Below are 24,688 nucleotides of genomic sequence, written 5' to 3'. Positions count from 1 at the left end.
TTAATTAGTTCATAATAATAAAAAGCAATGGATGAACAACATGGATTCTTTTGCCCTTTGCTGATTGTCCCACCAATGAACTATCGGTGCCGATTAATCGGTAAAACCAATAAAATTGGTTTATCTCAACTTCATAATATTTTTTTACATTTTTTATATTTACAAGTGTATTGCATGCACATATAGAAGTATACATGAGCAACGTAAAATTATGCCTAAATGAGTTAGATGCGGTTTTTAATGTATATAGGTATACTGAACAGATCAACCTAAGGCATTGCAGCATTACTGAAGAGACTCTTTGAAGGATGGCAGAAAGTATTGCCTCCAACAGCAGCAGCCAATGGGTCTTTAGCAGGGCGGGAGGTGAGCGAGAGAGAAAGAGAGAGAGAGGCTGCTGCTCTCAATGGAAGTTGCTGTAAGTGCATTGGATATGTATACTACACTTCACTCGCTTTCAGCCGGAGCTACGTACACTCGTTTCCAGTCAACAGCCGCTTGTTGCTTTAGCTCATATACAGTACGACATTTTTAAAGTAAGCCGGTAACTTGTATATCTCACTATAGTTATTTATCCATTCATTTATTCGTGTTGGTTGAGGTCGTTATACAGTGCAGAGTACGCACTACGCGTACAGTTTGTGTCTCTCACCGGTTACCGCTGCAGCATGTGTAACGTTTGAATTTTTGTCGATAGTTGATATAGTTATCCAATAGGTTTGTGATATGTCTGCTTGTTCGCGTTGAAACCTTCAAACATTTTGAAATAACAACAGAAGGACCAGTACTGCAAAGTCAGGAACTACAGTATGAGAGGATTCTACCATCACATTTTACACGAGACTTTCATCGTTTTCAAAGTGGGCTAAATACTATTTACGAGACTCCCTAGTTTTATTTTCACCTTATTCCGGAAGATTAAAGATAACGAGACAGCTGGAAAGTGAAAACTGAAGGAATGATTCGTTGTAAGGTTGTCAGTATGATGCCTGAATGTAATGACAGGTAGGCGCAATATATTCATAAACCTATTACGACTTTGGCAGCATCAAGCGTATAAACTATTAACATATGGCATATTAATCGCCGATATCACCAGGAATTTTCAACTGGACAACATTCATGCTTTATCCAAGTAGTTTTGATGCAAGTTAATAAGAATTAAAGTTGTGGTTGCTGAACGGAGCACACGCGACACACGGACATCATAAAAGTGGCGTCACAGCGCGAGGCTCCAGAATGAGCGCCAGCGGATCGTATCCCAAATCCACAGAGAGACAATTCACAGGTCTGCCCAAAGCACACAGATCCGGGAGACTAAACAGGAAAGTGGATTGCGCGGAGAGCAGACACGACTCTTTCTGGAAAACCTTTACTCGCACATCGACCCAGCACAGACTGGCTTTCACGTGCATGGACGGGAATGCCATCATGTATGATACCCAGAGCACATCTTCCAAGATTTTCACACATTGTCACGGGAGGAATGTCAGCTGGAATGGAAAAAGAAAGTTTGCATTGTGCACTTGGAGTTGGTGGGCGTTTTTCTGCGTGCATGTCCACATGTTGAGAGCAGTAGCACAAGGTAAATACAATCTTATGATGCCTTTTACACCTGAAGTAACACATATGACACAACAGGTTTCGTTTAGGTCATGCATATATGTTCATGTGGATGTGATTTTATGAATCAGTATGATTGGTGCCATATTGGAGATATGAATAGTGCTTGATCAATGTGTTTGACACTGATGTCACAAACTTGATTTCAATGATAATGGTGGTTGAAAATATTTGTCTGTATGTGCAACAGACAGTTGAGCTGAGATCTCTGGACATGAACAAAGGAGGAGTCATTAGGTCAGACTGCATGCATGGTCACAGATGGCATATGCATCATTCAGCGGTCCCCTCTATATAGTTTCTCATAGGAGGAATATGATGCATACATATGTATGGTGAGGCACGTGGGGAGAAGTGTAACAGTTGGTATGCTGAAGAGAAACTTACTGGATTTTTCCTTTTGTATTTCTTTTTTAAGCAAGCCTGCAATGCATTTAGTTACATTGATTCAAATGACAAAATGTATGTTTTATTAATAACTTACAAAGCAATTTGGAGGTAAGAACAAAACATTATGTTCTTAGAGAGGTCACATTAGAATAAGTGCAGTTTGCTATTTATATTTATGAGCGTAGTTATTGTAGACATTGGAGGATATAATAGAAATAATCAGTCGTGCATGATTATTGATGATGGTACTTTTATGTCTCTGCAAATTATTTTATTAAAAAAAATAACGCAGCATGCCTCATTAAAAAGCACATTTATAATTTGCTAATACTGCACAGATTAGAGTCATTTTAGTCCATCGAAAAGATAAATGATCTATAAAAAGCCACTCAAAATTCTGATGAATAGAACCTTATCCGGCTTTAAGCTCTTTCCACCCACAATACTTGTATTTTTGTCACATTGAACGTGCTATTTGCATTCCTTAAGGCAATTATTGGCAGCATGTTTTGTTAAAAAATAGGCAGGAATTGTTTCAATCAGATGCAGACTAGATTGAGCCATTAATATTAAGTAAAATATGTACATAAGCCACAAGCTTTGCGTTTTGTTTTTGTAACGAAGATTTTGTGAATTCACAGGATGACACAAAAGAGATAAAACTCCATATCACATTCACACTGCATGTCTTAGACAAACATGTTTGAGTTTCTGTTTTGCATGTGTCCCTTCACAATGTTCCCAAGATAAGCACTTACTGTACAGTACTAGAGATAAATCCCCATCACTATCCAGAAAAAACATGGTCACTTTTTATGTATTTCTCTCACTTTGTTTGAATGGCAGATATATTGTGTGTACATATCATAAATACTGTCCCGAGTGATGCTTCAAAGTCTACACATCTGAGATTAATGGTTAACTTTAAGGAACCCTAAGTGGACGCTTAGATCATATATGGACCAACGTATATTTGTTAAAAGCAGAAATAGCCAGTTGGAGGTGTACAGTTATTTAACGCACGATTGCAATATTTTATTGCACGCTAGTTCAAACTTTATATACTTTATTTAATTTCTAAAGGTTCAGCGATGTTGTTTAGGTACGTGCAGTGTCAGCCCTTTACCAAGTCCTGTGTCAAGGTCTTTGATGTTTGGAGAGCTCCCAGCACTGTTCTGGGAATGGGCTAGATGTTATTGATCTGAATTGAGAAGCCAACCGCTTTCGGAGCTCGCGTACCGGGATGAGGTCAACATTTTAACCTATTACATTGCATTTACATGGGATGTTTCTGTTTAATTCCTCAGTCACCACAACCACACAAAAATATAAATCTCAGCACTGAGATTTATTTCTTTAAGATGTCCCCTTTATTTTGAGACAAACTGTGACTACACACTTAATGTTCCTGCTTATGTCCAAATGAAAAACTGCTTGTTATAGTCTTTAAGGTACTTGGCTCTCATATTGATACATAAAATGCCTGGCAAATCTAGATTTTGCTTGTGTTTATATTTGCTCAAATCATAAACCTCGCTGGCAGTTGAATTTTCTGGCTGCTTGGGTCTGGCAGAAGACCACGGTGCCCTTAAAACCAAACACTGGGGCAGAGAGGGAGTTTGTCAAGCAGTAGCAGGTGCACAATCCACTGCTGTGCTCCAAATAAAAGTCTCTGGGCTAATGATGTTTGTGCCAGAGCATTGTGCAGGTAAATGCAGTTTCTTTCAGTGCCTGCGCCCTGTATATAATCTGTTAGCTGTGCCAGCAGACAAATCCGTAGTACTTATTTATTGCTGTAAACTTTTATATTTCATTGCCTCGCCATCTGTGCAATCAGGCACTTCAGAAAAAGTTGCTTTTCACTCACCGTTCTTCTGTATCAGAAAAATCTGCCTCGACTCGGATAAGAAACATTGGCAGAAAGCGCAGCGACGCAACTCCATGTGATTTCCTGACTGCAGTCATTTTGATTATTGATTTGCACACAAATCTTTGCGTGTACATGTAATGCACGAGCTGCCATTCATTCCACAGCTGTGCAATGCTGCCAGCTTGTCCAGGTGAAGGATAACACACAGTAATTCATGTCAAAGTTGAAAAATGGCCTTCTATCCTCCAGATTAAAATGATGAGTAATTCCCAGGATGAAGAATCGTGCTGGTGCCCCTTAACGTGAATTCAATTTTTCAGCTCTCTTTCATGTACTGAAGGTTAATAATCACGTCCGTTGTTTCTCAGAAAGGTTAATGAAATTATGAATTGTTTTTCAGGATTTAGATGACTCAAATTAGGGAATGTTTTACCTCTTTTGTTTGCGTTGCTCAAACCTTTGATTGCGTTTTCAACATTTCTATGAACAGATTTAATACTTTAAATATAAAAACTAGGGATGCACTGATACAAAATGCCTGTGCCTTCATCCAGGGTTTCCACGGGTCCTTAAAATCCTTAAAAGTTTGTGAATCTGGGTGGGGGGGTTTCAAGGCCATGGGAAATTTTTAAAAATATACAAGAGTTTTCTTGAAAAAAAATCCATATTATTCCTTGTGTAGTGTAGGATAATATAATAAAAATTCTAGCCTTTTAAGCACACATGCTTAACTGTTCGCTTTAACTGCTTATATCTTCTGTATGCGAATGTTGATTCATATAATGCTTTTTTTGCATAGTTTTGTTTGACACATGACGTCTCGGGTTACGTATGTAACTGTTGTTCCCTAAGAAGGGAACCAGATGCTGCGTCTCTCTATCACATACTTCCTGCGTCCCTGTAACGCCGTCTTTGGCAATATTTCAGATAGCAATATACTTTCTAGCTCCCGCGTCACCCTGTCTTTGTCGTTAAGCCTCAACATTGGTTGAATTTGATATAAACATTCAGACGCACTTACCCCTGGAGGCGTCCCCAAAGTGTCACCGCAGTGACGCATTGCGAGTTCCAGGGGCGGATCTAGAAAATTATTTATGGGGTGGCAAGGGGGTGGCATGAGAACTACAAGGGGTGGCAATGAAGTAAGCGTCCTTGCATGGTTGTCGTGGATTCAAGAAATTATATACTGTATATACTATTTTCAGTGAACACTGGACCTCAAATTTTTATAACATTAATAAACGCAACAACAAATGTTCCTATAAGTAAGTACCCAAGCAGCTACCTTAAGCATCTCTGTAGCACCCTTTGTCTTAATACTAAGTTAATACATACAGCATATCAATATCTAAAAACACTGACTGGTTGAACATAATGGTATAAAGACAGTTATATAAATAAAATAGGATTGCCTAGTTTATATTCATGTAAAACATATTTGAAAGGCACACATCTCTTTCTCTCATAACCCTCTTCTTTAATCCTTTCACTCACTTCATGATGGATTTCTGTCTTTTCACTTCTTTTTAGCTCTTTGCCATCCATATGTTTCTTTCCTTCATTACTTCATCTATTCCTTTCCCTTCCACAACATATTTTTCTGTTTTATTTGTACCTTCCACTCCCATAGTATTTGATTTTTCTATTATTTTTGGTAAAAAGAATGGATATCAGCCTTTCTTTTCATAATATCCTGGAAAATGCGGCATTAAGTTGTCTTTCAAGCTTTCTTAACATACACAACACTGAATAGTTTTGTCTCCTTAACGAAGACAAATAAAAACATTAGACTATATCATAACGAGCGATTTCATATACACGTATGGAATATTTTGATTGCTGCAGTAGCTAAGACATGACGGGCTAACTCTAGAAAGAACTGCTTAAAATATATTTACTCCTTACACAAACCTGCAGTTCAGTTGTTTTAACTACCAAGCAACTACCTCGTGCAATATTTAACATCAGTTTAATTTTTGTATTTTTATCCTGATGCAACATTAATCTATAAATATGACCGTATTTAGTACTCTGATTTGCTGATGTGATGCTCAACTTAATCACTTAAAGACACTAAAGAGAAACCACTAATGTTTTGGCAGCATGTGATGATGTGAGATGCTTTATTAGATCAGAATTCCTCGCTACAGACGTGAAGAGACTCTTTCTTCATGGGCATAAGTTGCACGTTCATAAACATTCTTGCCTTTAACCTCAACGATGGAAAAGTAACGTTTGTGCTTTTTATACTTTGTGCTTGCGTCCGCTACCTTTGTTTTGAGCTCGTTGTACTTTCCATCGCTCTGTTGTTGTGGGTTTGTGCGGCTCGGAAGGGATGGACTGCAGCGCGAGAACCGGGCTGCATGTGAGTGCCTTGGATGGGGCGATGCATCCTTTCACCGCAGTTTCCAAACGTCTCCAACCACGCCAGAAAAGATCGCTAGATTTGTCCTAGTCGCTTTTTTAATAAAGTCGCTAAAGGGGTCTAAAAAGTTTCTTAATCTAGCGACAAAGTCACCAAGTTGGCAAATCTGCGCGGACTTTTTTTTACACTGTAAAAGACTTTCTGCTCGGACTGACTGCATGCTTGTGTATGAACTCTGCTGCCTCTGGTTGGCTAACGATGGAAATTAAGCCAATCACCATCAGCTATGTGGTTGTCCCACCCCGTCTAAGACACACACACCAATCATCGTCAGATATGTGTCTCCCACCCCCAAACACACGCAGAGAAAAACTACATTGCCTTTCTGGTTAAAAGAGCCTACTCGGGTATAAATTATATATATTAGGATACCCGCGCTGGGGTGGCATATGGGGTGGCAATGCTTTTATTTAGGGTGGCAACTGCCACCCCGTGCCACCCCGGTAGATCCGCCCCTGGCGAGTTCCCTCGAAAGGGAACTGTAACAATGTATCTTTAAAGGTAACATAATGTAACCTTGCTCTTACTTAAAATGTGTCCCCACATTTAGTCCTTCAATTTGAGGTTTTTGGACCTGGAAAGTTCTTGAAAGGTCAGTGAATTTGAAGTTAACTAAGGTGTGGGAACCCTGGATATCAGTATTCAATAACCCATAATAACTTCTACCAATAATAATAGATTGTGTACTTTTTACTCATTTTTTCAAATGAATATGTTGTCCTTATCCTAAAAGTGCACAGATGTCTGAAATGTCTGTGCCGATAGCGATATTCGATTAACCAGAATTACATCTTATGAAACTGTAGGGGTGGCACGGTTCACAAAGCCCATGATTCTGTTCGTATCAAGGTTTTCGGGTCACGGTTTTCGGTTATGTACAGTTGTTGTTGTTGTTTTTTCTTTTAATCGTTAACACTCCAGAAATTTACTTCAGCATATGATATATAGCTTAATTATCCACAATTTGCAGTCCTGTCTCCATTTTCCAATCGTGCCTTGTTTTGTTTACTTTTGGTTACTAGGTTACCAATACCTCCATCATTCCCTCAAACAACTGGATGGAAACACACCAATTTAATATAATCACACAGCTTAAGTTCTGATGTGTTTTTTCGACCGCTTTAAAAAAAAAAACTGATGTCCGCTAATGGGAAAAAACGCTTTTCTGTTGATACATTGGTGCATCTACAAAATAAACCACACATGGGAAGAACATTCAAACTTTATATGCAATTAATTATTTAAAAGACAAAACACAATATTATCAGCTCAACAACATTCATTTGTTAGCTAGAAATGAATGTATTTGCCAGTTAAATGCAAACTATTACTTAGAGTATTCCCTATAGTGAAAAGACATACTGACGGTATAAACTTTGTTACGATCAATCCCAAGATTTAGAAGCATTTCAAATCAAGAGTCCTATTGATTGCCTCTTAACATAACTAGGGTTAAGATGCAATGAAATGGAAAATAAATTGGGAAATTATACATTTGAAAATGAAGTAGATTTAAACAGAAGAAATATCATCCTGAAGAATTCATATGTCAGCAGGATTGTAACGACTGGGACTTTAAACGGGTGATAAATGAGAACAACTTTGCCTGGGAATGGCTAAACCAAAATTTACTTCTTTAATTAAGAAAAATCTGTATTGTCGTTTAATCCCAGCTGTATAACACTGTATTTCCTCATTAAAAGCATTACTTTAGTTATTAATGTAAGTTTATCAAAGCACACTACAGTGTTTTAGCTTTTATGGATCTGGTGCTTTTTGTTAAGTTTATGATGGAATTACAGGGACTCATTCACAAGAGTTTATATCAAAGTATATTCCTAAACTACATGCATTCAATACAGTATAAAGACCAAAGCCTCAGCAAGAGTCACTATTAATATTATCCAGAGTGATCTAGCGCTGTTTCTTAAACAGGGGGCCAGGGCCCACTGGGGGACCTCAACAGATTTCCAAGGGGGCCTTAAGGGTGACTTAAAATTATTCAAAATAAGACAAAAATGGCATTAAAATATGATAAAACAACCAAAAATCAAAATATGTTTTTATTGTTCGGTTATTTTTGTAATAAATAACCATCTGTCTACTCATGCCAAGCTCTAGAACATTCAATAGAGGATTATCACGCTGATACGTACTAGTGTGCACGTCCACTTCCGGTGGATCGTAATGCCAGTTCTGCTGGTCCAGATTGAACAGAAAAGTTGTTGAGAAAGGTACGCAAAGGAACAATGGTTTTGTAGAAATGTAGTAAAGTAAAAGATAATTTGTTGCAAAATGTAACAAAGTAAAATTCAAAAGTATGCACTATAGATTCTACTACACTCTAAAAAATGCTGGGTTGTTTTTAACCCAGGGCTGGGTCACTATTGGACAGAACACACTGCTAGGTTAAAATAACCCAACTGCTGGGTTGTTTTAACCCAATTGCTGGGTTATTGTCAATCAACCATGTTGAAACAACCAAGCAGTTGGGTCATTTTAACCCGGCAGTGTGTTCGGTCCAATAGTGACCCAGCCCTGGGTTAAAAACAACCCAGCCTTTTTAGAGTGTAAAGTAAAGTATAAATATGTGGGAAATTTACTTAAATTACAGTAACAAAGTATTTGTACTTTGTTTACTTACATTCCACCACAGGATGTTAGATACCTAACCTAACTGCGCCGGAAGTGGACATGCACAAAGTTGACAAGTCCCGCCCACGAAACCCAAAAGCGTGATAATCCCCTATTGGGTATAGATGGTGTGAGTGGGTGGGCCTATAAATATTGTTTTGAGTAATGGGGGGAGGGGGCAAGAAGTGATAACTAGTGGTATCTGGCATGTTGTCATGTGAAATTACACAAAACGATTTAAAACAAAATGAAACTCGCTCAACAGACATGCATCGATTCTTTTAATTGGAATGAAATGAACTTGGTTATTTCATCATAGGAGCTTTTAGCAGCGTATCAGCAAAGTAACATTTTCAACAGTGGCTCTTAATAAGGCATTGATCTTCACTATAAAAAGTTAATAAATATATCGCTAAATTGCTAAAACAAAAAAGCACACAATGAAACATGTTGACTGAATGTCGATATTTTCAGCACAAACTCGTTTGAGAGCTCGCTTGTATTGTTTGAAGAAACTGAAAAGTAATCAAGTGTTTATGATTCCTTAATATGATGAATTAAGCCAAATTCCTTTGAAAAGACTGATTGTTGTCACAAAACAGTGATTGATTGCTTTATTGATTAACTAAGCAGACTACTCTGAAACAGGTTTCATTCTTACAATAATATGTCAGAGATTCATCATTTCTTTCATTTATGGACGACCTGGTAAAACACGATTAAAACCAGTATAAGTTATGTCATGTCATTTAAATGTTAAGGGGTAAAGGGTGTCTGACAGTGTTTCAATACTGAAACTCATATTCTTCAGATTCAATTGAGATGCTGGTGACTATAAAATGATTTCAAAAGTCATCGTATGACTGCTTGCAAATCTTAAACAGATTTAGCCAGTGCTTTTCGATTCACAGTCATTTTATCTGACATTAGAGACCGTTTTAAAAAGAGTGGTCACCTGTTGCGATACTTGGCAGGCTTTATTAAACCCCAACAATAAAAGTCTTTGAGCAATAACAGTACTTCTGTTTATAAGGACTTCCATATGTAAGCTAATTCCTGAGGTTGAGCCGGCACACTTTCAGCTATTGTGCATAATAGACACAAGATGTGTTTAACTCAGTCTAGATAATGGGGCTTTGCTAACTTAATAGTCTGAAAAGTAGCTTGCGTTGACCTTTAAAATCTTAACAGCCTTAGATGTTTTTTGTGTGGGCTTTAAATTTCATTTTGCTTTTTGTTTGAGGATTTGATCGTCAGTTCAGTGCTTTAATCTTAGCAGTGTTTAAAATAGCAACATACAGTATTTGCCATGAATTTAAACGTACGGTAACCTTTGATTGTAAATTGGGCAGTTCTGACTCTTCTGATTGGATGAGCTGTATTTTACTGCACTTTTAAGCAATATTACACAAGCAAGACACCGCTCCGCGCATTATTAAAGATCATTTTCTTATTGCACCATTGCCTGCTAATTTACATTTATGACATTAAGCAGACGCTGTCATCAAAAGCTACTTAGAAAAGTGATTGAGCCTCACTTGATTCCAGATCAGTCCATGTTACAGGTCTCCACACATACTTATAAGAGAAAAATAACACAGTTCTTCTTTAAGGACACCAATTGCATGCTCGAGTCTGAAATGCTGCAAGACACAAACAAACCGAGTCAAAAAAACAGTGTAACATCCCAATGTTTTTCTGTCAACACTTGCAACACTGCAACTAAATTACAGGACCAGAATAAACTGTTGTTTACAATATTAATGCATAAAGTTGTTTGAAACTTGTTAAAGTCTGTTTAAAGTCATATCAGAGAATTGTTTCTAATCACATTATAAATGTTGGAAATGTTGCTGAAACACGTTACAAACACTTGGGGCGTGCTTGAAATCATGGCTTGATGATGCACTGGAGCCCCCGAGAACTGCCCCGCCTCTAACACTATAATAACTAGAGTTAGTTAGCTTCAGCGTTTCGCCCACCCAATCACGAGACGCCAGCTTTCCCGCAATTGGCTGTACTTTCAGCGCAGACAGCGGGCACACCCCCAGCGTTTGAGAGCAGATAATACAGATTTTTCCCCAAAGATTTTAATAACTTTTTTATTTGGGTGAGTAATAGTAATAGTATTGCGTAGCCAGAACTTTATATGCTTTGAATGGCCAAGGACCCCCCCAAGAGGACATATGACTGACACGTAAAGCAACCAATCACGCGTGGCTTTGTGCCGCATAATGTTAAGAGGAGAAAATGTCTTCACGATAACAGACCGTATCTGGTTGCATGAACTGTTTAGACTGGTCTTAGAATCAATTTTGATGACTAATCTCATTTGAATCCAAAAAGTAAGACTGATTAGCACTAACTAATTGCTAGTTGGTCAGACACAATCTTAAAGGAACAGTATGTAAAAAATGTATATCAATTAATTATAAAATGGCCCTGATATGTCACTAGACATTAAGAAATCATTTTCATTTCAAATACTTATATCACTGACAACAGTGGTCTGGCCAGGATTTTGTCATTTAAAAAGTGGAGTTGCAGCCCTGAACTGATGTTTATGTTGTCATTTTGTGTATTGGCCACCAGTTGTGTGATTGCAGTACCAGTTTTGGCCACAATCCTACAAACTGTTCCTTTAACTTACTGGCTATGTTTATGCAACCGGCCCCAGGTGTGCAACCACTAAACCATTTCATTAAGAAAGCAAAAACTCTTGGACGTCTTTTAAAACCTTTAAAATCAAACTTTGTTTGGTAGGCTTACTACTAGAGTACAAAAATTAGATTGGCAAGCATGTTTTGAAAGAAAATATTGTTGAACGTCACTTTGAACAATATTGACTATGGCATTGTTGTTCATCTTGGTTGGCTGGAGGACAAAAACACACATGGATGTTGGAAATTGGTAACACTTAACGATAAGGTTGTATTTGTTAACGTTAGAAAATGCATTAGCTAACATCAACTAACAATGAACAATACAAGTTTTTTAGCATTTATACATTTTTTTTACAGTTTTTAATGTTAGTTTTTATTGACTAATGTTAACGGTTACAACTTTTGATATTGAAAACGTATTAGTAAATGTTGAAATTAACTATGTGTTAATGTTAACAAATACAACCTTCTTGTAAAATGAATTGCACAATGTTTCAGTATACTCATCCACACAATTATTAATCTCATAATGCAAATCTTACACCGTTTGAAGGCTATCACAGGCTGTCTCACTCTATTGACCAATTTTATTTTTATGTTAAACATTAACATGAGCAAATATTTTCTGACCATTCACGTTTTCTTTGCAAATAGAATTCGAACAGTTTGTGCTCTTGAAAGCATCTGTTTAGTGCCCCATGTACTGAAGTAGGTCACCTGTAATGCCTCGTTTAGACGATAACATGAATGAGATGATGTCGCTCTGCTACTATTAGTCACTGGCGGTCTGAATGGGGCTTAAATCTGTTTAGACAGTGGGCAGCATGGGAACCAGGCTGTGGTTTCACAATAACACAGTTGTTATCAGCTGAAGTTTCTCCATGGGCTAAAAGAGCAAAAGCACAGAGTTCAAAGGAGCCGAGGCAGGAAACACCTGTTGAAGTGAGCTGTGCCGCCACCACGCAGAGATTGACACAGTGACATTCAAAAGCGAATTCGTGCCGAAAGCCACTTTAATCACAGGGATCATAAAATTGCAGGGCCGCCCATTAGCACCAGCTCTGAATTCTTATTTGAAAAGAAAGGCTACGAGTACAGGGCTCAACCTCCTGCCAAATGCCGAGTCGCTATGGACTGGAATAATTATTTTACACACTCAGCATTTCCATGCGCTGCCGGATTATTGTCACCGTAATCACTATTTCCCTCTTTAATATATGACTCAAGAACTCCATAGGCAAGCTGTCAACTGAATCTGGTGAAATGGTGAAGTCATTTACATTTCTTCACTCCTGCTATGCAAACACAAGGTGTGCTTTGAATGTCAAGATCAGTAGAAGTGGATTTCCCTGCGATTTTCACACGCAACATATGTGAACACGAGCTTCAGTGAAGCTTTGTGTTTTGAAACAGAGACCGGCTGAGCATTTGAACCTAGCACTTTGCCTTTTATGTGCCGACAGTACAACATTTATAATCAGGCAAGTGTAGTTGAATTACATTAGTAAAAGATAATGGAAAGTTAACTGGTCATTATTTTGAAATAAACCCTGATAGCGTGATCTTGTTTCACCCTAAAGGGGTTTATTTAGCAATGATGACCGACCGTACATTATTTTGATTACTACATAGCTTCTTGGCAAATAAATAAATGAGCTGAAATTATAAACGGAGAAGAAAGGGACCGGAAAAATCTACTAGAGACATGAAACTTTCATAGTGTAGAATGATCGAATCAATGTTGAATATTTGGCCACAGAAATATTTTCGATTTAGCTATTATAGTAATGTACAATAATTGTGAATGTGGTTTATTTTTTAGTATTTGGGATATTCATTTTCTTAAAGAAGGCATTTTGACACTAGTAGCCACATAATTTGACACACTGTCAAATGGGTAAAAAATGTACCCCAGCTATCACTGGAGCTGTACCCATTCCAAAAGTACAGCTTTGCATGACTGGTACCAATGAGAGCTTAGCTTATTAGTACAAAAGATACATTAGTATATTAAAGGTACATATTTCTGTTCATAATATATACATATCTGTACCTTATGGTACATATTAGGACCTTTTTAAAGGGTACTGCCCTAGTGACAGCTGGGTGCATATTTTGACCATTTTTTCTTACAGTAGCCTCTTTCACACAGTAATTCTGGTAAATTACCATGAATTTACCATAATGAGTTTACCAGTAAATACAAAAATGTGCTGTTCACACATGCAGTGACTTTCCGTCTTTTTACCAGTAAGACATCATTCACACATCAGTATCAAAGTACCGGTAAACTCGGAGAGAAAGCGGAAGTTACCTGTGGCGCGCGGCTGGTGAGCTCCGTGTCGTATTTGTAAACAATTGCGGGTAATGACTTAATATCATCGGTCTGTATTTTGTTGTTTTCACATCTGTGGCAAACGGTCGCGAAGTTGCTCGTGACCAAACAACATTGCGTTAGGCGCCGTCAAACGGAACCTGCGTTTGCGCATTAGGCTTCACAGAAATTTGACATTTGTTTAATAGAGAATGTCAAAATATAAAGAACTAATTTTTGAAAATTTGCTCATTCCTTATCATTTTGCCAGCACGGAACACATATTATACAAGGATCAGGGGTGATATACCAGGTTGTCTTTTTGAAATAAGTTCCTCATGTTGACCTCTCAAAAGATGCCTCATGGGATTACGATTAGGCGGAACTTAACTCAGTGTTTCTATTTCCACTTAAAGCCCTATAAGTCAGTAAAAGGCTGAACGCTTTCCCCCTGAGACTATAAATTTGATTTCCACATGCCTCCCTCTGTGCAATCGCTTTGAGAGGTAGCATACAAGCATGAATGTATAAGATTCCTTGGCTTCCTTTAAGTATGTGACTGATGTTGAGTGGGTAATAGCTCTAGTAACCAACCCATGGTCATAAAGGCAGCCCATGCGCTCTGTTGTGGTGGGGCAGTATGAAAATCAGCATGACAGGACATTGGGGGTGAGGAGGGCGTGTGACTCCGCCAGCTGTGGTGGCCGCTGGGGCGCACGGTGGCAGGTGGTTGATTTGTGACCAGTGTACGGGTCGCCAGCATCCTGACCCGAACCCTGTGACATTATGCTCTCAGTTGCAGACTGTCAAGGATTGTGCTCACATTTAATTATGCAAGTTTAAATGAGCTCTCTGCAAAATTAACGCAACAGTTGGCTTGGCTTTTTCTGAATTTAATTAATTTACTTAATTACTTTATTCTCTAAACTTAAGATGCTAGGTTGCCATGCCTTAGAATTTGCCACCATTTTAACAATTACCTACCTTAAGCTGTTTTTTAGAACTTTTTTTAGTTATAATAATTAGGCATAAAAATGATTGAGGAAGTAAATAAAATCAGTGTTCATAAATATCTTTTTACCCCCTTCATTCAAAAAGCATGAAAATGTTTTTTTTATAATTTGAGCTGTTGGATTTTTCTGCTAAAAAAAGTTAGTAATTTTTCAACAAACGTAACAATAACTTTGTTTCAAACAGAGGCAAAAGTTACGAATTGCAGCTTTAAGAAAGACTTTCTTGAGCAATTTAAAGGAACAGCTTGCCCGAATATTGTATATACTCTTATCCTTTACTCATTCTCATGTCACCTCAGATCTACAGTATAACAAATTATTTGCAGAATAAAAGTATTTGTTTACATCATGTTTGTGTGTGTACTGTGTATAATAATTCTGTATATATAAATACTAGGGATGCACCAATAGGATTTTTTTGGGCCGATACCGATTTAAACAGACAACTTCTGGCCGATACCGATACCGATATTAAACACTTGTATACAATACTATACAGTTGGTCTATAAGCTAGTTTATTTCTGCATCAAATTATTTTTACTGAACATGGATTGGATCTTATTAACATTCAACTGACCAACATAATAAGAGAGGCACAAATTAAGCTAAAACAAATATAATAAGACAGCATGACAACCTTAAAAGGTGGTTTTTGCTATTCAGCATTTATTTTATTAACAACATTAACTCATTTTTTACATAAAATGGATTTCTTTATGCAGTTAATTAATAAACAATCGGTATCGGCCTTTCTCATGCTATTGCCGATATGCCGATGGTTTCAAATTCATCAAAAATCGGCCGATAAATATCGGTGGCCGATACATCGGTGCATCACTAATAAATACACACATATGTATATATTTAATAAACATAATTTACATATATACATTTGCATATTTAAAAATAATTTATATTATATAAATATTTAATCTATAAATATTTTTTCTTAAAATTATACATGCATGTTTGTGTTTATTTGTTTTTGTATTTTTTATATTTATTTATGTACATTATAATTATACACAGTACACAAACATATATGATGTAAACAACAACTTTTATTCTGCAAATGCTTAGTTGCGATTAGAGTATCAGAGTATTTTGTCTTATTGCATTAAATTTTGCATCGATATGTGTACATGAAAGCTGCAAGTTGGTTATTTTTCCAGATTGATTGATTTAATCTAAATAAATAGAGGGCTCCACCCTAGGGACATGGATTAGTATCACACAAGACCATATCCAGTAGAGTAGACATTATGATCTGTTGACCCTATCTAATTTTCAGTCGACATATTCCATGTGGTCATTATCATCATCCTTATTGTTGTACTCATGCTTATGCAGATGGGTCAGTTTCAGAGTGATGCATCAGCCCTACGCAGAAATGTCAGTGGATAGTGAGATGTCGCTTGATGAACCGCTTCTAATTCCAGATTCTCACTATACATGCACACATATTGGCCGGGCCGTGATAATCAGGTTAATCGTGTCTGTGGAAGATGTAATTGTAGCCATAATGTGGAGAAATAGCCGCTCGTTCCTGCATCTGCTGTTGGCTAGTGCCGCAGGCTCACGGATCCACATCATTTAAATGTTAACATCCATGTCCCTTTAAATATCACCACATTGCAGGAGCCAAATTGATGTTCGATAATCGCGGGCACAAATGGACTACATTCATATGAATTAGTGTGCGGTCCAAGCATGGCTGTTTATTTACAGCACATATAGAGATGATCGTCATACCTGCGTAATAACAAATGCATAAGAATGACGTAGTATGCGCATGGCTGGTCATCAATGCTTTGATTGCAGTTTAATCAGCATGCACTTGGTACAGTACTGTATGTTTTCCTCCTATATAGGCAGTGGGACAGCTTGTATTTGGACACATTATGGCAATTTTATTCAAATCAAACAAAGCCAAAGAGTGACTGCGTGTATGATGGCGACAAAGTGTCTTTACCATGCATTATCAAACAAATGAAATGCAAATTTGCAACTCTCTCCAGGGCATTTGGACTTAAAATACTTGTATAAACACAAAGAGCCACCACTTTCCCAACGTGAACCAATTGTATTTCACAATCAGTAGCACAATGACAAAATGTTGACAAACACACTATATTTGATAGACGTACATCCCTTAAAGCCCTCAAGGGGGGGTTTTTACCTCCAGTCTTGAAAAAGCAGAAAAGCAATTTAGGTAATATTTGCATTTTATAAACCTATAAAGCATTGCTTTGAGGATTTAAATGAGTTTGTCTATTTTCCGGCCAAGAAATGAATCTGTGCCGCCGACGATTGTATGTCAGTACAATGAAATCTCTCTAATGATATCGTACTTACACAGACAGTTTAACCGAAGTACAGTACAGCTGCTAATATGCTTGCCACACATTTATATCAAGGTAAACTGTGTGCTGCCCGCGGAAATTACAAGGTCAATTAAGCCCGATAGACAAACTGATCATTGCCGGGTAAGTAATTAATTGTTATCTGAGTGCAGAAAATGTGGGCTGTGCAGGACACAGGTGCATTCTGGGAGAAACTGTGCATGTGATAAGAGCGTCTTAATTTGTACTAGTATGTTGTTTAGTCACAGATAAAGCACACAGTACGGGTAGTAAAAAGTCAGGGTTGTAGTTAATTCAACTTTAAGGTAGCAGTTTAGTATTGACACTGGGGTACCATTGGTTGGTATTGTACCAAAGTTTTGTTAAAAAAATCCAACTTAAACAATTAACATTGCTGCATGGAGGGATGATTTAACAAAGAAAGCCATTATCCAGCCTTAATGATGATGTTGTTGTTGTTGTCAGGGGCAATGTATCTTGGGTGATGAGATTGTGTTTTCATGCTTCTTTTGGAGCTCTTTGGTTCACTAGATTTAACCATCTTGTTGCAATTGTGTATGAGTATGACAAACGCTGAGAGAGGGAGAGAGAGAGAGGGAGAGAGAGAGAGGGTCAAGCACCAGTTTCCCAGCTTTTTGTACTGAAGGTGACTCACATCTGGATTCTGAGACCTGCAAGTCGAAATCTGAATTGAAAAAGGCTGCACGCTTCTAAGTGACTGTTCTCTGACCTTTTTTTTTACTACCTGCTTTTAATACATTTGTCTCAATTGTACTTGAGAACAAAGGATGGTTTTCCGCTGTGATTGAGAACATGGGACGCCGTGAAAAAAGGCAGACATTTATTAATTTTCTAATTAGGAGCAGTACAGCTCCTCAACTGAGTTTTTTCATGTTTTTGAGACAAGGACAAGAACAATTGTGAAAACAATAGGCATTCACTGAAACGGCTCAAGGGTTCAGTGTTCAATGGACCGTTGGTTTTATTTGATTAGAGAGTCAAGAAATATTTTCTTGTCTTTTTGCATGTTGGCAAATGGTTCTTAGATGCATTCATTGACCCCAGTCAAGTGTGTTCGCTTCAGAACTTTCACTTTTATCTGAGATTAAATTCATCTGTTGATAAAAGAGAGGGATATGGGTGCCTTCTCGCAAGCCCTTGTGCCATAAACTCAACAGCTCTTGAGCAGAGGTTGCAGCTGACTGTATAGCCTTTGTATATTCACGGGTGAGTGCTATGACTAAAAGTTTATATTACATTTGTGATTTTGCTATTGGCAGAGGCTTTTATTCAAAGTGACTCACAATGTGTTTGTTTCCTGAGAATTGAACCCATGACCTTTGTGCTGTTAACACAATGATCTAATAATCGAGCTACAGGAATGCTGTTTAAATGTGTATATCACAAACTAGACTTATTAACACTGTTTAAAGGGTTCATATTATGAGACTTCTTTAAGATGTAAATAAATCTGGTGTCCCCAGAGTACAGTATGTGAAGTTTTATTTATTTATTTATTATAGCATGTTAAAACGGCCACTTTGTTCTGTTTTTGGGTGTGTCCTTTTAAATGCAAATGAGCTGATGAAATGCAAACACTGGTCGCAATGATGGTGGTTTGTTGAATTGAAACTCAATTGTGCTTTCTATCTGCACTAAATGGCAGTGCTGTGGTTGGATAGTGCAGATTAAGGGGCGGTATTATTATAATAAGATCCCCTTCTGACTTCACAAGGGAAGACAAATGTAAATGAGCTTTTTTTCACATGCTTGCAAAGAATGGTTTACCAATACTAAGTTACTGGGTTGTTTCTTTTAGGGCTGAACGATACATCGAATTTTCATCTTCATAGCGATATGAACTCACGCGATGAACACATCGCAACAGACAGCCTTGACGCGATGAATGAAAGGAAAACGGTAAGCGCATGTAATAAACGTTTGACCTATCAGGTTTAGTCCTGAAGACATGGTTTGCGCGTTCATGCTATTAGGCCAATCAGGGGAACCCCCAAGTCAGCTACGCTCAGATTGGTTTGTGAGGTGTCAGTTGCGACGCTGTGCCTGTTAGCAAAAATTATGGCGGAGGAAGGAGAGAAGAGAGAGGAAAATGTGTTGTCAGACGAAGACCTTGTGGTGAAAAGGAACAGCATTTCAGCTATATCATGGAATTATTTTGGATTTAGGAGAGATGGTGCCGCACCAAAAATGGTTCGGATCAAAAATATAAGCAAATGAGTCAAGTCGGGTCGGACCTCGGGCTTAATCTTTTACACTTTGTGAAAAAATTATTAATCATTACCGCTGTTCATCGTAAAGAAAGTCTGGTCTGGCTGCTGCGTGCATCACAGAGAGGGGCGGGGGATAGCAATAAGCTCCGGCGCGGATCAGCAACGGATCCAGACCGGAGCTGCCGGCTTCAGAGCGGATCCGCCCCGGAGCTTATTGCTATCACTGCGTGCACGCCTGTTGTCTGGAGAAGAAGAGATGGAGAAAAGTAAAATTGCCGCAGGTAATTCACCGTTGCTTGCTACTACAGGAGGAAAGGCCGCTGGCTGGGTACATGTTTGAGTTCTTTGTATTTATTATTGTGTCATTTTTATTTAAGGCACATTTATTTAGCCTATATTTAAAGTTTATTGTTTCAGTTGTTTGTATTGTTAAAAGGCATGAACATTAAAGCTTGATTTGAATTCCCGTCTGCTGGTCATGATAATAGCCTACGTGTATGAGAAAAAAAAGGCAGGGGGGGTCGGAGGGGTTGGGTCGCGGGTCGGGTTCGGACAGATAATTCACGTTGATGTGTCGGGTTATATCGGGTCCGGGCTTTAAAAGCCACGGGCCGGGTCGGGTCGGGTTGTAATTTTCAGGCCCGTTGAGAACTCTAATGTGAATGGCCCCTAAAACATGAAAAAAATATAAAATATTTAACGCAACTCACATCGTCATCGCAACATTAAACAATGTCACCGCACATCACAAATTTCCCTCACATCGTGCAGCCCTAGTTGCTTTACACCTTTTTTAGGTTGAAAAAAGCACCAGGGACCCAATTATACCACTTAAAGAGTAACTAAACCCTAAACCAACTATTTTTAGTTACTGATCTTTAAGAATTATGCTTTATTAGTGCTGTTCATTGATTTTAATAACTTTTTTGCCATTTGGATATAAAGTGTTTCAATACTGCAATATATGGTGTAAAAACGTCTGAGTGCTGCCCTCTTCAGGTTGAACAGTGGCTACTGCAGTTGAATTTTCCTATTGGGTATTGGGTCCAAAAAATGACTAGTGACGTAAGCAGGTTCAAGCTCACCACGCCCTTGTTACGATCTCACCACACACTTGATACGAGCTTAGTTCGTCCCCTCTCCGTTGGGATCTTCCCACTTTTCTTGCATTTTTCAAATATTGCCAGTGGGCGGAGTCAGGCTCTGACCAGGGGTTTAGTTACGCTTTAAACATGGAAAAGTCAGATTCTCATTATATGTTTCCTTTTAAAATTCAACCTTATATTTTATACATAATCAGGTAAAAACTATTTTGGACAATCCAACAAATTAAATAGTTTACAATAGTAAAAATAGTTTATTTAAAAATATAAAAAGAGTTTATTTGGATGTGGTTTAAAAGAGATAATTCATGGCAAATTATGTGTCATCAGTAAGTGTATACGTTAAGCAAAGACTCACACTAATACATTAGAAATGTGATTACTCACTCTAAATATCACTGTAAAATAGCCACTTTTCAAAGACCTTTGACCTCACATCAGTTTCCTGAATTGTGTATTAAAGCACTCAATTGCGATGTTGCTAAGCAACCATAAACAACCTACTGTTTCCACATCATGCATGAGTGGCACGTCAAAATTAAATGGCCCCCTATTATAATCAACAAAGCTGCATACACTAGAAGTGGTCTGTATGCCGCGACAGCTTTCTGCTTGGGCTTCAGTTTGATTAGTGTCTGATTTAGTGCTTGGTGTTGGATTTATCCCAGGTATCAAACTGCGTAGCAGGATCTCTACTGGCTGACACCTGCCATCACACATTATATACTGTCATAGCCCTGGTGTCTCCCGTCCACTTTTATTCTATAGATTCTGGTGAGGCACGTGGCGTGATCTTGCCCGTGAGAAGTGAGTGATGAAAAGGAGACGACGTGCGGAAGGTGTGAGGTGACACATCTGACAAACTATAAATAGGGCGTCTGAGAGTACACACTAGCAGGCGCATGCTGAGGTGAGAGCATCTCACTGAGAGACATACAGGCACTCAGTATAAGCGAAAGAGGGATGGCTTCTCTGACTGGGGGTGTGTCCTTGGGGGACGCGCTGGTCACATCCGTCTCAATCCGCTGTCACTCTCCGGTAACCCAGTTTGGTCTCATGAGAAACCAAACCACTTAGTGACCCCATCTTATGTGATGTTGGCCTAGAGACTGACACCCTTGTCTAAATGTAAAATTTGATGTGCATTAAGTGGACCAAGGAAATTTAGTTTTTTTGCATAATTTGATGTTCAGTTTTGGAAATTTCATCTTTCCCTATTCATGAAGGCCAGATGGACATACAGGGCTGTTATTTTAGCCCAATATGATGGTTTTATGGACTTCACCATCTAGCTTTCATAAAAGTTATTGCTTTTTTGGAAGGTATACTTTATCAGGCTATGGTGAGCCTGACATAATCCAGAGAAACCAGGCTGTCAGATTGCCAGGGGCCAGATATTTTCCTGGGACTGTGCTTCGGATTGGCAGTGTCTTAGTCAAAATAATCACAGCCAGAGGCTGAGGCTCGTGTCATTGGTAGAATGAGGATTATTATGTGGTCATGAAAAATAGCTGCTATTTTGGTGGTAATAGAGTACTTGTCTATGTGGAAATGGGCGAACAACAGTCCTTTGTTATATTGAAGTGTTACAATTAAAGAAAAAGATGGTAGATTATAGAGAGAAAGTAAAAAGAGAGATCACAAGAGAAGAAAAACCTAATTGCTTAAGTGAGAACCACTTCCCCAACTCATTGTCATCAGTAAGAGAATGTTGGTAGGCTACCATTGAGTATTTTGGACACTTTAAGTAGTGAAGTGGGTTTTTCATTAGACAGAAATACTTCATTGAAGCACGTAGCTACTCTAACCTACAGTCCCTTTCTTTATCAGAGTAAGTTAGGTTTCTGAAAATAATTAGAAAGAAGTCACTCAAGTCCTGTGTGAACTCTGCAAGGAACTTTGTGCATTCAACTGAGTGTTGGAAAGCTGGAAGAAAAGGGCAGAATACATGTTTGCTTTGGCTATTGGTTTTTCTTAAAAAAAATACAGGCGTCCCGGAGCTGTTGCAGGTACCGTTACTGAAGACAAAAACAAGTGATGTGTGTCATGTGTAGCGCCGAACCATAGACGCCATGTCGCATCTTTCCATTGTAATGAATTGAAGCTAAAAATGTCTGATCATGGTTGCCGCCATGTTACGTAATAAAGTCAGTTTGGAGCCGAGGCATGCGCAGAAGGAATTGTCCGTGGAGCCGGAGGCGAAACCATGGTATCAAACATCAAATAACTAGCTAAAATGAAACTTATCACAAAAATGCATATCATATACACTCACCTAAAGGATTATTAGGAACACCATACTATATACTGTGTTTGACCCCCTTTCACCTTCAGATCTGCCTTAATTCTACGTGGCATTGATTCAACAAGATGCTGAAAGCATTCTTTAGAAATGTTGGAGCATATTGATAGGGTAGCATCTTGCAGTTGATGGAGATTTGTGGGATGCACATCCAGGGCATGAAGCTCCCGTTCCACCACATCCCAAAGATGCTCTATTGGGTTGAGATCTGGTGACTGTGGGGGCCATTTTAGTACAGTGAACTCATTGACATGTTCAACCAATTTGAAATGATCCGAGCTTTGTGACATGGTGCATTATCTTGCTCAAAGTAGCCATCAGAGGATGGGTGCATGGTGGTTATAAAGGAATAGACTTGGTCAGAAACAATGCTCAGGTAGGCCGTGGCATTTAAATGATGCAATATGGCAATAAGGGACCTAAAGTATGCCAAGAAAACATCCCCCACACCATTACACCACCACCAGCAGCCTGCACAGTGGTAACAAGGCATGATGGATCCATGTTCTCATTCTGTTTACGCCAAATTCTGACTCTACCATCTGAATGTCTCAATAGAAATTCAGACTCATCAGACCAGGCAACAATTTTCCAGTCTTCAACTGTCCAATTTTGGTGAGCTTGTGCAAATTCTAGCCTCTTTTTGCTATTTGTAGTGTATATGAGTGGTACCCGGTGGGGTCTTCTACTGTTGTAGCCCATCCGCCTCAAGGTTGTGCGTGTTGTGGCTTTACACATGCTTTGCTGCATACCTCGGTTGTAACGAGTGATTATTTCAGTCAAAGTTGCTCTTCTATCAGCTTGAACCAGTCGGCCCATTCTCCTCTGACCTCTAGCATCAACAAGGACTGCTGCATACTGGATGTTTTTCCCTTTTCACACCATTCTTTGTAAACCCTAGAAATGGTTGTGCGTGAAAATCCCAGTAACTGAGCAGATGTGAAATACTCAGATGCCTGCCTGGCACTAACAACCATGCCGCGCTCAAAATTGCTTAAATCGCCTTTCTTTCCCATTCTGACTTTCAGTTTGGAGTTCAGGAGATTGTCTGACCAGGACCACACCCCTAAATACATTGAAGCAACTGCCATGTGATTGATTGATTAGATAATTGCATTAATGAGAAATTGAACAGGTGTTCCTAATAATCCTTTAGGTGAGTGTATCAGCATAACAACTACCTTAAAGGACCAAAACCATATTTCTGAAAATCGTATTGGAAGTTATTGGAAATAATTTTTTATTTAGAGCAGAGTCCCATTCGTTTGAATTGGAGAGGGCGGGGTTTATGACTTGTACTGCAGCCAGCCACCAGGGGGCGATCAAATAGCCATAGACGTATGAGGCACACGCGCCAAACACACATCAATACATATCAATTCCAATAAGTACAAATTTTTCACGTGTGGAAGAATGTATTATCAAGCTATTTAGTGGTGAAATTTATTACAAAGCGTATAATTGGGATTAACCGCCATGTAATTACTAAAATCTCATCTAGATCTCAGGCGTCTGAGGCAAGATTCCACACATCATTCAAAATCTGTAGGAATGCCCTCGCTGTTTCCCAGTGGCAGGCACAAATGACTTGAAAGACTTTAAGTTCACAGTTGTAATCGCAATGTTAAATGTTCCCTGTGATTAAATCAAATGCTCGTGAAGCCAGGATACTTCACAGAGCCGCAGTCGAGTGCATAGCCCGCAGTCAGACTACAACTCTTGGGATCGTACTGCAGTGACATTACTTGTTTGTCCC

At 38.5% G+C, this 24,688-nt stretch overlaps 1 protein-coding gene across 4 annotated transcripts in view; it reads left to right on the top strand.

The window, feature by feature from the left end:
- The first annotated feature begins 403 nt into the window (after positions 1–403).
- The window catches only part of sdk1a (sidekick cell adhesion molecule 1a), a 376,732-nt gene continuing 352,447 nt past the window's right edge, over positions 404–24,688 (top strand). For all 4 annotated transcript variants that reach the window (XM_065261980.2, XM_065261910.2, XM_073814026.1 and 1 more), the window contains exon 1: positions 404–1,585. In XM_065261980.2, coding sequence (XP_065118052.1) covers positions 1,240–1,585 — 346 coding nt within the window. In that variant the 5' untranslated portion in view covers positions 404–1,239. The remainder of the gene's footprint in view (positions 1,586–24,688) is intronic.

Source organism: Paramisgurnus dabryanus, chromosome 3 (assembly GCF_030506205.2).
Source record: "Paramisgurnus dabryanus chromosome 3, PD_genome_1.1, whole genome shotgun sequence".
Lineage (NCBI taxonomy): Eukaryota > Metazoa > Chordata > Actinopteri > Cypriniformes > Cobitidae > Paramisgurnus > Paramisgurnus dabryanus.
This window is presented reverse-complemented; position numbering and strand designations above follow the sequence as displayed.